The 14,051-nt window shown below is 35.0% G+C and overlaps 1 protein-coding gene across 1 annotated transcript; it reads left to right on the top strand.

The window, feature by feature from the left end:
- Nucleotides 1-1,243: 1,243 nt before the first annotated feature.
- On the top strand, nucleotides 1,244-14,051 carry LOC104911521 (serine/threonine-protein phosphatase 6 regulatory ankyrin repeat subunit A-like; the record flags this gene model as incomplete). Its single annotated transcript, XM_010712853.3, has 5 exons — nucleotides 1,244-1,333; nucleotides 4,727-4,927; nucleotides 5,690-5,777; nucleotides 9,403-9,545; nucleotides 10,916-14,051. Coding segments are annotated over 5 exons (777 nt in total), but the record flags the coding sequence as incomplete, so codon positions are not given.

Raw genomic sequence — 14,051 nt, 5'->3', positions numbered from 1 at the left:
TTTTCAGAAACTTTAGCACTCGGAAAATGAGACCTAAAGCTTCTGAGATTTAGACAAGGAAAGAAGGAAGTCCTTGAAATTGTAGCCAACAGGTAGAAGCCTCAGGCTCTGTCTGGTACTTAGAAGATCTAGGATCAAAGTGAGAGTTTGTTTCCACTTTTAGCTTCTATGTTGTATTCTTATGTCAGAAAAGGAAGAATTGACCACAAAATGATAAACATGAAATTGACTCCAAATCTTCTTTTTGCTGATATATACGACTGTGTGTTTGTATGCACAGATACGTTTCTTGATTACCTGGATTGGGAAGGACTTAACTACTGGTACAGATCTGGGAGACTTAGATCAAAATACCCCATTTCTCAGCTGACTATTCTGACCAGTAACCCATTTAACATTTCGTGTTCTGCTGGTCTTTCATCCTTTTTTTTAAATTGTTGTTATTCTTTCCATACAAAAAATGACGTTGGTTCTGAAATAACAGCTGTATTTTAAACTTGAGAAAGAGATACGCTCTGACCATGTTGCAAGTTGCTTCCTTCAGGAAAAAGTTGCCAAATTGTCTTTCCTGTTATTATTAAGGAAAAAAAAAAATCCTAAATTAGACATGTATCTCTAATAGATGTTTGTGCAATCTGTTTTCCTATGGAGGGCAACTTTTTCTTGGGTACACTTTTAGAAGCAGAGTGGTGAGGTGGTTACAGTCTGACTCAGGAAGGGAACCTCAAGAGGAGCTGAGGTGGGTTAGGTGACCTGATGGAGTAAAGATCTATTCCCAAATCTCCAGTAGTAGAGGGAGCATCATTCTGTTATATATTTAGACAGTAGACTGAACAGTGACAAGAAAACTGGAGGCATGGGGAGTAATTGCAGCTTCTTCCTCTGATTAATTGAAGAATTTCATTACATTGTGAAATAAGAGATTTTTGGTTCTGGATCTCCATTCAGGAATCTGTCTTTCTTACCAGACTTTAGAAATGTAGAAGAGCGTAGAGTATTACATCTAAAAAAAATGTGAAAAAAAATGACTTCACTTTGATGAAAGAGTATTATTACAAATGTTGTGTTAAAAGAATTTTCTCAAAAGGTAGACTTCAGCTAAAGAAAAGACTCCTTTTCCTTTTTTTTTTTTGTTTCAGTATGCTATACAAATAATCCTAAAATAAGTACCTTCCAACAGTTTTCTCGCAGTAGTTAAGAATATTTAATTCTTTTTTATAGGTATGTTGTTTAATTCTGTTCTTACATTTTTTTTGTTACAGGAGCTAGAGTTAATGCCAAAGACAGCAAATGGTTGACTCCTTTACATAGAGCTGTGGCATCTTGTAGTGAGGTATGCTTTTTTCTCTTTTAAACTGCTTTGTATTAATTTAGAATATCTTAAAGTACCTGCTGTTCTTTGTTCAGTTTTTACAAAATGCAACTACTCCAAACATTTTGAATTGCAGAACACTTGCAACAGTTTGTTTAACAGGCTGATAGTGTGTATATATCTCATATGTCTGCGTAGGAAGAAAGGGGGGAAACAAACTTACAGTTCTCAGCTTTGCTCTTTGATTAAATGCTATCTTCCTAGCAGAAAAGATTCTGCATGTAATAACCTGAACTCCTGCACACGTTTTTTGTAACCGGAGTGATTCAGTATGAGCGAACTAGAGATGAAATAAGATTTAATATGGCTTTTGCAGCATAATCTGTCTTTTTTCGTACTGGTCTATTCAGACTTGAAGAAATATATGATTCTGTGACACCTGCAAACATATTTAAGAAACAAAAGACAAAAAATCTCCATTAATGAGTAATGATACTACTGTAAACAAAACTTGTAAATGAAATATTTAGAACATTTTTGAAGCCTGCCTGAAACACAGCTATGGGAATATAGTGATTTAAGTGTATGTTTGTTATAGTTCCTTTATTGTTGATGTCCTAATAAAAATTTTAAATGCCTGTACAAGATCAAAACAAGCAGAAAATACTGAGCTTTTGTGGAAGAGTTTATAGAAAGCTATCTTCTTTGAGATCTTGACTCACATTGATGCTCACTTCAGTATGTCTCAAAAGTAAAAGTGTTTTGGTTTTGTGCTGATTATTATTGCTTTTTTTTTATGCTTCTGTGCGAACTTTTGCTTGAGAAGAAGAGGGAATTGAATAGTGTGGTTTTTGCAAGCACTGAGCTTCAAGTATTTGATCCATGAACTATCTAAACAGTCACTGTGTCAGCTTTTGCCTTGGATAAGCTGTATTATTTTATTGCTAGCATTAATAGCCATGTTATGTGGTGATTGTGTTATTCAAAGCAGGGCTCTCTGAGGGAGCCCTTAGTAGGAAACACTATTTGTTCTTTTTGTAGTATTTTTAGGCTGCTCCTTTGGGAGCTCGCTGAAGCACCAGATACTTCATTCCCCAAGGGGACAAATCTTCATTAAATCAGTAAAGCGTGCAGAGAGGAGTGCTGCACTTAAAACTGGACTTAAGTTGTAACTAAAATGAACATAATCATGTTCATTTTTAAAAATGTGGAATATTTTCAAGAAAAAAATGTTAACCAAAGGCAAGCAAAGCTTGTAAACCAATCAGATGATTTGTCCTAGTGGCACTGACAGGCTCTTACCAAATTTTTCTGTTTGTAAGCATGGCATGTCATTGGAGACTATGCAGATGCAGCGATGGTTGATATGTGTAGAGACTGCTTTGTATTCATCTAACATTCATCTGAAGTTTTCAGCTGTTAGATGAAAATGTTCTCGATACTCGTTTCAACAAAGCATGTGGTCTTACCCTTGAAGCAAGGGCACTGCGATCAAACAAGGACGTTGCATTGTGCAAAATAACTGGATTTGGGATTTTTGGATTTTTGCTGCCAGCTGCATGAGTTCAAACAACTTCCTGTCGACACTGCAGGAGTCTAGGCCTTAATATGTGCATTCCTGGGAAAATCTAAGCAGTTTTGCTAATTTTTGCACGTCATTAAATACACAGAGAAATGGAAGATAAATTATTGTTATTGTTATTATTGTTTTCCTATTTTACTATGGTGCTTCCTTCTGCAAAATAGTTAATAGCTGTTTTAAAATTTCCTCATTCTGATTATAATTTTTCTTTAGATTTGGTTCAAAATAGCCAACAGATCAAAATATTGATTAAATTTTGAAGTATTAAGTCTGATGAAGTTTCTCTAAGAGAATAGAAAATATTCAATTTCACACTTAAGTTACGAGCTTCTGATGCAGTATTGTCACTTTTATTTTGTTCCTGCTTTCTTTTTTTTTAAGTAGAAGAAAATTCAGTTAATTAGATATAAATTATATTATCAATGTTCCTTTGCATTCTGCTCATGGCTGAGAATATACTACTTAATTATTGTAGCTCAGTCTAATTTGAAATTTCCAAAACCTGCTTTTCATAACATATTTGAAGTTCAGTGTGCCAGCTACTTGCAAAGGATGCTCCAAAAGTAATGCCTCTTATCTTAATATGTTGGTCCATGTTGTCAGAGGTGGATTTCAGTGGTATGACAGTAGAGGTTGAACCTTCCTACCAATATTCCCTTTCCAGGAAGTCTGACAAAATGGCATCTGACATGGAAGTGCAGATGAAGCAAAGGAAGGTCATTCAACTCCTCCATGTGGAAAAATTGGCACCCATTGACATTTGTTGAAGCTTGCTGAACGTTTATGGAGATTAAACTGTAGATGTGAGTGCAGTGAGGTGGTAGGTGATGCATTTCAGTTCAGACCATCCTCAGCTGTCACACCACAACATGGAGAGCATCTCAATGAGCTTATGCCTGATGGTGGTGGCTGTGTTGAAAAGCAGTATTATGTAGGTAAAACTGCTCTATTGATATTGTCAATATTCTTGTATCTATTGTAGTTTTCATAGAAATAAATAGGAGGCATTACTTTCAGAGAGACCTATTTTTGTGCTCAGTGTTTGAGTTGAAATTCACTTAAAGCAGTTAGTGAATTGTGGGAAGGACACGGAGTTGATGTAAAGTGCAGTATTTATTACCATGGTAATGTCAGTGAGAGGTTTTTTTTCTGCCTTGCAGTTATGTGCACATATTTCAGTTGGATTTGTTTATCTTATTCATAAAGTTTTCATGGCTTTTGCATCTAATGAAAGGAAGTGAATAATCTTTTTGAGACGTGGATTTTGGTGTAACGTTTTGAAACGTTTTTTCAGGAGTTTTGCAAGAGTATATGTTGCAACTCTTTTATGACCGTGTGCTGTTTTATCTGTGGTTCTTTAAATGTACATTTAATAAGTTACTCTGTCTTTCTGCCATTTCTAGACTTTTTCAATTCCAACGTTTTGCTCGGCAAATAGATGAAAGTGCATTTTAGGTTTATGGTATGTCACTAATTCTTGGTAATGAAGGAAGTCCTAGGGAGGTTTATCGAGCTTTGTAAATTAGTTGTGTTGACAAAACAGTTTGCCTGCTAGTTTGGGGAATTGGAAAAAAGACTGGGAAATGGTTGATGCAGTTGAAATCTGTAGGGAATATGTTCTTCATGTCCTTGAGAAGATCCCAAGTCTGGATTTATGGTAGTACAAATGTCAAGGAATAAGAATGTTTACAAGAGAACAAGTTACAGATAGTTGTTTTCCATTATGCGTTATATATAGCATGTAGTTTGTATACACTAATGTATATTTGGATTTAACATATAACATCTGAAATCTTTACTAAGTGGCTTTATTTTTTTGTAAATGTTCTCAGGATGCTGTTCAGGTGTTGCTAAAGCATTCAGCAGATGTCAATGCTCGTGATAAAAACTGGCAGACACCCTTACATATAGCAGCTGCAAATAAAGCTGTGAAATGTGCCGAAGCTTTGGTGCCTCTTCTGAGTAATGTAAATGTGTCTGATCGGGCAGGTAGAACTGCGTTGCACCATGCAGCCTTCAGTGGACACGTTGAGGTATGAGTTAATTATCTTAGCTTGTTTCCTACTTATCGTTCTGTCCAACACATTTCTAATTTTTTATTTCTTGGGTAATAATCGTGTTTTCCCCTCCCATCCCTTCAAAAACCGCAAACCAAGCTCCTATTTCATATTTTAGTTTGTCTTTTACATGCGTGTGTCTACAGATTGGTTGTGTTACATCATCTAATGTTTAATACAGTACAGGGAGGTTATTACAGTACTCACCTTTCTGACATAAGCAAATTTGCCTGAGTGGAGTTTAAATTGATAATAAATAAACTGAAAATGGAAAAAAAATGATATTTTTCAATAGACAGTGAACACGTGGAACATGCTGCGACTGTAAGGGGAGAAAATACATGTAATGAACTTAACAGTTTTCAAACCCTGAAAGTGACACGTGTGTATAGGTGATTGGAGACAAACTTGGCAATAGAATTGCCAATTTAGTATTACCTTTAGTACACCCCTTAGTCTGAGGATCTCTTCTTTTCTGTATTTGCCACGTATTTGCCCTACTTAACTTACAAATGTTTCTGTTAACATTGAATTAAGGGACTTAGTCAATTTGTTATTTTTGTCAAGGTGGTTGGGCAAGTTTTTTTAAGTACAAGGAATATTTTTTAAAAAACAGCACATTTAAGTCCTTTGAAAATAAATACATTTTTTGTCTTTTCCAGCTATTTTTCTTTGTCTAACTTTAAACAGAGTTTTCCATTTTGAATAGAGTATTTCTTTTCTTCCTTTCTGTCCCAGATGGTCAGCTTACTGTTGTCTAGAGGAGCCAATATTAATGCATTTGACAAGAAGGACAGAAGAGCTATACATTGGGCAGCATATATGGGTATGTATGTATTAGCAGTTGTTTACTATTCTGGTAGTAAAAAAAAAGTGATCAGCTAAATTTTGGTACTGATTTCAAGAGGAGAGCAGTTGAGTTGATTCCTTTATCTTGTTTGTTACTCATTATTTTAGCTTATTGTTTCATTATCTTATCCAGCCAAGTGGAAAGAGTAGAAGCAGTAGCATCAGTCTTCTATGAATCTACACACCTGGAAATTTCTTTGAATATGAACTGCAGAACTAAGACCTTGTAGTATGTAATTTCTTGTGCCTCTTAAGTTTTGAGAATCTGCATTTTCTTTTAATATCTGAGATTAGAAATTCCCTGGAAAACATATTTTCTATACATGTGATATTACGTTACAGAAGTTGAGAAGAACGTGTTCCTATTCTTTACAGAGATTATCCAACGATGTGAAACCTTTGTGATTTCTTCTTTCAGTTAGACTAAGAGAAAAATAGCACGTAAATCCTCTGTCTCAATGAAAACCTTAAACTGTGCTTTATAAAGGGCAGCTTGATTGTTTTGACAAACAATTAAGGTAACATGCAAGAAGAATAATTTCTAGACTGCCCTTTCCATGAGTAAAATGAATATTATTCAATTGTATCTGCTCAACAGCAAAAAAACAAACGTGCTTTAACTGGGAGAATACACAGACTTATTTAAGTCTTTATTTATTTAAGTCTAGGATAATTCTTTCTTGAGAGTCTGATCTTAGACAAAATATCCCTGAAAATGCAGTTTAATATTCATGTTCATTATTGCAAGTTACACAATTGCTTATAAATAAGCATAATGCATTGCAAACGTGTATGTGCAAGGTGGGGGAGGAGTTTCTTAAAAACAGACTTAAGATTGCTAATTAAATGCATTTCTCAGCTGTTACACAAAAAGAAGTGGCATCAAGTATCTTTTAACTGCTTTCCCAGTCTTGCGATAAAAGAGGAAATGAAAGCAATAACATGGAAGTGGAAATGCAATTTCAAACTTACCTACTGAGCAGAGCCAAAGAGCAGAAGTATGTGTAAATTTACCCTGTTTAAATACTGTTTGATGAAAAAACTTATCCTGAGTTTCAGGGGGTTGATGATGAGTTGTTCTTTGTATGAAGTATGCTTTGGTCCAAAGACTGATAATTCTGTTCTTTACAAATGAAAAATGAACTTTCATTTACAGTTTTAAGCTCGCTTGCAAGGTCTTAGTGATTGTAAAAGTCATTTCAGAAATATCTGGATTCATTAAAAAAACAAACAATTAACTGTTGTTTTTACAGAACTCTGTTTAAGGCCAATTTCACATTTGTCTTATCTGTTTAAGATCTGTTTTTGCCAGTACAGATCTGAAGTAATCTAGTAGCAATGTAAAACAAGCCTGTGAAATGCAAGAAAGAACAGTCTTCAGAAGAAAAGACTGATACATGCTAGTAAATTGTGAAGAGATTGTGACAGCATTAATGCTCTTAAGTTATAGTTTAAAACTCCACAACGTTGCACTTGAAGTACAGGTACCAGTTTAATAGAGAACTTGGAGAACAATCTTCATTATCGTTCTGATGTTCTTTGGATTATTTTGTATTAGTGTTTTGTGATCTACTTGTAGACTTCTGTGCAATTTCTTATGCAGTTTCTGTGACAGGCTGTTCAACTACCTCAAGGCGATTATTTGCAAAATTTTTTGAATGAAAGTCAATGCATGAGATGGCAGAGATTTGACAAGCATCAGTGAGAGGACAGACATATTTTCTGGCTTGTGCTCATCCAGGTGGAAAAAGTCTTCTATTTTTCAGATAAGCTACATTTTTTCCAATTTTAGTTAGTGCTATTCTGTAGGCTATTAACTGGGAATTCTTTTACTGAACATTTCTCACAATTTAAAGCCATTTTACACTGCTCCAGTTTCTAGGAGGAAAACTGAACACTTTCCCACTGTATAAAATAGACTGTAGAGTAAAAGAGACGTGCTTTTCGTCACACTACTATAAATAACTTTATAGGCCTATAGCCATTGTTTCCCTTCCTTCCTGCTTTTCACCCAGCTCCATTGCTCTCTAGCTGCAACGCTGCAAGCAGTGGGCTTTCATTTGTGAGTCTTAGCGTTGTCCACAGGAGTGTGTGGGATGACTCCCATTCACTTCCTCCGTGAAGTGCCCTGCTCTTCTGTTTGAGTATCTTCCATTGGCTGCTGCTTGCGTTTTAAATGCAGGTCAGGGATTTTCTTGTGTGTGTGCTTTTTTTTTTAAATATTTACTTCTGTACCACTTTGTGTTTCTCTTCTTTTCATCACTTACAATATCCTTTGTACTTCTTTCTCTGGTGTAGGGATTGTTTTCGTTTTTGTGCCTGTATTATTTGGGTCACAAGATGAGTATCGTGTTTAAATTTATTTCTCTGTCTTTTCTAAAATACTAAAGTAGTTCAGAAGGGAAGAGTTGCAGCACCTCATATTGCTCTGTATAGCTAGGTGAGGATCTTTTTGTATTTGCAGCATAAAATACACAGCATGTTGACTGAATATTTATTAAAGCATTTTTGTATTCCCTTGGGTAGATATTTCCTTTCCAAACTTACGCACGTTCTTTTAGTCATTGAAAAAGCAGAGCTTCACTGCTTATGAAGCACCTAAACTGAATGTTGTATTTGATGTGTTGCACTTAAGAATTTGCATAATGTAAGTTTTGTGGTTGTTTCTTTTTGTGTGATTTTGTTGTTGTTGTTGTTTTTTAATATTTAAATAATTATTATGTAAATAGACTGAAGGTTTTACTTGAAAGGTGAAAGAAAAAATCCCGTTTCTTTCTGTACAAGTCAGTGGCAGAGATAAAGCTCTCCATCTATCATTGCTAATTTACCATAAGTTTTCTCAATTCTGTAAACTTTGTCATGATTATTGAAGTGGCATAAACTCTCATATTCTTAGTGGTAATTTGTTTGACAGATTTACTCGGCAAGAAGAACAAAGATTTGACTAGCTTATTTTCATGGCTTCTGTCTTGGAGCACAGTGCCTGGTGGCCTGATGGAGGCTGGTGCTGGAGCCAGCAGGCGCCAGCAGGGGAAGGGCTGACTTGGGCCTTGCAGCAGCATTGTATGGCTGGGAGAGATGCCACCCACTGAGCTGGGCTGCCTGTGGTTTTATTCAGAAATAGGATCTTTTCTTCTTTTCTGGTTGGATTATGATGTTTCTTTCAAAGTTTGTGCTGAAAGCCTTAGAAACCTTAATGTATCTGCAGTTGTGATGAAGAGGGAAGTCTGCAAGTGAGATTCTCTAGTCATTAACTGAAATTTGCAGTGACTTCAAATAATGACAAAGCTAAGTCACCTCAATAGTTTTTGAATTTTCAAAAAACCTCTTCAATATAAGCAGAGGACAAGATTTTTTCATGTACTTAATTGATTTTGAACTAAATGGTATAATTATTGGAGGGAGTTTATGTTCCAATACCTTCATGTGGGGATGGATATTGTGTGTTGCTTCTATACTCCACAAAAGAATTAGAAAACATAAACACTTTTTTACTTTCCAGATTAGATCCAAATGAGTCAGTGTCTTGTTCATCTTATAATAACTGTACAATTCTGGCTCATATTAAATGCAGCTTCATTTTTTTTTGTCTGTTCTTTTAGGTCATATCGAAGTTGTGAAATTACTTGTGGCCCATGGAGCTGAAGTAACATGCAAAGACAAGAAATCATATACACCTTTACATGCTGCAGCATCTAGTGGGATGATCAGTGTAGTCAAATATCTTCTCGATCTTGGAGTTGATGTAAGAAAGAATAAAAGCAATTTTTTTTTCTTCTTGTTTAAATGCTCTTATTTGTATTCTAGCACACTGTTTCATGCTTCTTTAGGATATAGTGAAAACAGAAAATATTTCCAAGTATCTTCATTCATATACTTTTGTGGTGGTGGTGGTTATTGTTTTTGTTTTGTTTCACTTTGTTTTTGTTATAAAACTTATTTTCCCCAGGTAACATCAGAGCTTTGCAATTTTTGCTGAATTGTTTAGAAATAGCTTTGTGTTTCTTACTTTTATTTTGTTCACTTGCTATTTCTGACTCCTAATGTATTGGACTGAAGCGAAGGAAATAGGAATTCCGTTCCTGGCTTTGCCCCACACATCCTTTTGGAACTGCGGGAAATAAAACTCTTTTGTCTCAGTTCTTTTTATGATGTGGATGTTACTGAATTCCATATGTATGTACCACCTCTATTTTGGGAAATAATACAGATTATTGGGAATTTTAATAACACAATAAGAAAGGCCATATTAATATTGAAATGCAAAGTAAATTAAAAGGCTGCACAGTACCTGCACATGGAAAGTATGTAAACAGTGAACTGTGAAACCATGTAAGGAAGGTACATTGTGCATTGTATTTAGTCTTGCAAAGCTGAATAACGCCACTGAACTTCTATCCTGAAAAGTAGATCAGAATTTAGTATCACACTGTGCCCGAGTTCTAATTCCCTGCACTCCACCTCCAAACAAAATACTTTGGAGTCTTCAGTGTAGAGATCAAGTCTAATGTTTTTTATCATGATTACCTAAGCAATGGCACTAATATTATAATTCATTTGCAAAGCATTTGAATTTGCATTTTAGAAGTGGTTCATAACCAAATTCCTGTTACACTCAGTTCCTTAATATCATTATCATCATCAGCTTGCATTTTTGTGTTTATGTCCACATTCTACATCTAGGAGTTCTATATTTAATGCTTCAAACATACTTTTGAGAGACTCAGTCCTTCTGACACCTGTTTTTTTGGAAACCTATAAATGCTGTTGAGAAATGTTGATGTCCTGCAGTGCTTAAGCTCTTAGCTGTAGTGTCAGTGCAAATAACCACTGTTTATGGGTTGTTTTTTTTTTTTAATGTTTTCTCTCAAGTTACATACTCCGTACAGGAAACTGGCATGGACACAATTGAAGGAGGTTAGCTCAGCTGAAAAGCAATCGTACCTCATGTTCTGTTTCAAAGCAGTACATCCAGAACTTGCTCTTAATTTCTGGCTTTGAAAAAATACCAAAACATAATGAAATTATGAAATTTTCTTTGTGTTAAATGCTACAGTAAAACAGGTTTTTGCCAACTAATTGATCGTATTTTTTTGATTGTTTGTCTGCTGACAGATGAATGAACCAAATGCCTATGGAAATACTCCTCTTCATGTAGCTTGCTACAATGGACAAGATGTTGTAGTGAATGAACTCATAGACTGTGGTGCTAATGTAAATCAAATGAATGAAAAGGGGTTTACACCTTTGCACTTTGCTGCTGCATCAACACATGGAGCACTGTGTTTGGAACTTTTGGTCTGTAATGGAGCAGATGTAAATATGAAGGTAGGTGAATCCAAAACCATCCATTCGCTCTTAACAATGTAGTACATCTTTTTCAGAAGTGATTTTTAAAGCTTTCGATGAGGCAGTGATTGGAGTTCCAACTGACTGGTGTAATATTTCTGTGAAATGTAATGCAGAAAAAAATAAGGACAGTTGCTTCAAGGAAGTTGGTCTGAATCTTAACTGTCTATGGGATACAGTAAGAACCCCAAAAGGATCATGAAAGTTGACAATACTATCTAGTCAATCCTGGCTACGTTTAATTGGCAGAAGTCCCTATCATTTTGTTTTCCTGATTCTGTCTATATGATTAAGAGCATAATGAAAATACAAAATTACATATTTTTCTCATAAATAAGCAACATAAAAGAAATTCAAGATTTTTCGGAGAAATATGTATGAACAGGATAAGTTGGAGAGCTCCTCCAACAAAAGATCCTAAAATCTGGGAGGGAAGAGTCATATTAAAGTTAGAAAGGTAAGTAGATTGGGCTAATGGAAAGTCTTGAACAGATATTCCAGCAAAACTTTATGAACAGAGCTGACATACTTATAACACTCTTGGTCACAGTTCTTTGGTGCAGAATATTCTTTAGAATCCAGTCTTAGTGAAGAGATCGTTTCTAATCCACCAATTATAAAAACAAACTATAACACAAAAGTCACATTATCTTCTTGAGCGCGTAGGTTAAGGTCTCAAGGTGTGTGAGAAAGATGAGATCTCCTATTTTGTGTGAAGTTCGTTTTGACTCTAGTAACGAAAGCTTAATTATGTTCAGCAATATTCAGTGTCAGTGTCCAATGTTTTGACAGGTATCGGGCTGGGGGAAGTGGGAAATGACTATGTTGAATGTTGTTCTTCTTGTAACATATCTATTTGTACATGTGGTAGGAAGAGAAGTATCTACTACTTTAGTTTATTTGTATATCTTCTTTATTCTGCACTTATTGATATATATATTAATTTCAGTATTATTTGGGTGAGAGGTGAAAGTTGGAAGAATTAAAATTTCTTTTAAAAATCATTGTTTTGTGGTTCACTTTTCATGTGAGAGCTTTGCACTACTTCTCAGGTAACTAATTCTAAAATACAATTATATATCTATTGCTAGTACAAAATATGTAGCCCACTGAAATTTTGGGGGTAATTTAAAAATATAGTGTGGAAAAATCTTAGATGTATGTTACTGCTCACTTTGACATATATCTGAATGTGGAGATCATTTATTGAAAAAGTATTTAAACTCAGTTGTGGAAAAAATTCATCACAAAACTGCCCTGGAGGTGGAAGGAGCTGTGCTACAGGCTTTTCAGCCAGCTTCTCATAAAATCTGCAGGCTTCAGTTCATTTATTCTCATTGCCAGCTTTCTACTCGATATCGCAGGCTGGATATGACAGAGGATTTAGTATTGCAGAGCTGTCTTCTGTCCTACATTCCCAAGACCACATTGCTCAGTAATGTATGTTCTGTCACAATGTCAAATATACTTTTGATTATGTAAATAAGTTACATGTGCAGATAAGAAACCTAACTATCACCAAGCAAAGAATTACTGTTTCCCTGTTTGGTTTGCAGTGTTCATGATTTTGTGCATTCCTGATACAGAAGAAAGAAGTGGTGTGGACAGAAAAATGTGCAGCCAGCAATGTCTTGGGTTTTTGGCTGTTCATTTACAAATACACCTAAATTGTAGGCTAGGATTGAAAATGAAAACTTTCAGTGTTCTGTTAGGATAATTAAACACTGCTAAAAATTATTGTAATCTTTGAACTTTAACCTTTGTTTAACGTATGGTACACCGCAGATACTGACTACATTTAGTAGTAATACAGAATAACATCAGAAACTGTGCAAAGAGCAGCTAATATATTCAAATTGACTGACAAAGCTTCTGAGTTCTTTGATGCTTATAATGTGAGTGAAGTGTTGTTTGGAGGTGGCAAAATATTCCTTGACATCAGACAGATGTTTCCGTCCTGCCCATTTGATTTTAAGTTACTGGATCCAAAGCATAGATTTCATGGTTCCTTTAACTATTAAGATAAATCTTGGATTTAATCAGAATAATCCTTAAAAACGGCAAAGGGAAACTAAGTTAGAATCTGTGTGGCTGATAATCAGTTGCAGAGTTGGAATTGGATGCTTTTAGAGCTTTCCTATTAAGTATTTATTGAAACGAAGCTTGTTCAGTTTCCAAATACTGAGGCTGATGTTCAGAGTAGTTCTTACAAAGTAGTTCCAGTAGAGAATGCAAAATGTCTTACAAATCTGTGTTACATTTCTTTCTAAATTAATTTTGAACAGAATGTATTTTGAAAAATGACTTATTGATTATGTTGTGTTTTTTCATTTGCACTGCAAGATTATTTTATTGCTTATTTTGCTGTCCTTTGCAAGATCTTATGTTGTTTTTGAGGGTTCTCCTTCGATCACCACACTACTTAGTTTCTAATACTGCCACCTTAGGTTATTCCTGAAGTCCCTGTGAGGTGCTTTATCAGTGACACGTGGATCTACTTTTTTTCTTCTCCTTTGAGATAGTTTTAGCACCATTCAACCAGTGCTGTTGCAGGTTTCTTCTTCTAAGCCCTGAAATTCTTCTGTGCCTTGTTGACTTGACTGATGTATTTCCTTACTTTCTTAGTTTCGCCATTTAAATTTTAGAATGTTACTTACCAAAGCAGTTTCTGGTCACTCGCTCAAACTAAGCTTATTTTATACAGTCGTATTTCTTTACATTTCTTTATCTGAAAGAAAGAAAAAAGTGAGGGAAAGAGACACCAAGTGTATACATTTTTATTTATATATTTTTTTTAAAGGAGGAAACTGTTTGGACATGCAAAATATTATTGGTTGCATAAAGAGAGCGGAGTTTAACTCCTATGTAGGTGGACATTCCAAGAAAATTCTCTTGGTTAAAA

The sequence above is a fragment of the Meleagris gallopavo genome, chromosome 6 (assembly GCF_000146605.3).
Source record: "Meleagris gallopavo isolate NT-WF06-2002-E0010 breed Aviagen turkey brand Nicholas breeding stock chromosome 6, Turkey_5.1, whole genome shotgun sequence".
Lineage (NCBI taxonomy): Eukaryota > Metazoa > Chordata > Aves > Galliformes > Phasianidae > Meleagris > Meleagris gallopavo.
This window is presented reverse-complemented; position numbering and strand designations above follow the sequence as displayed.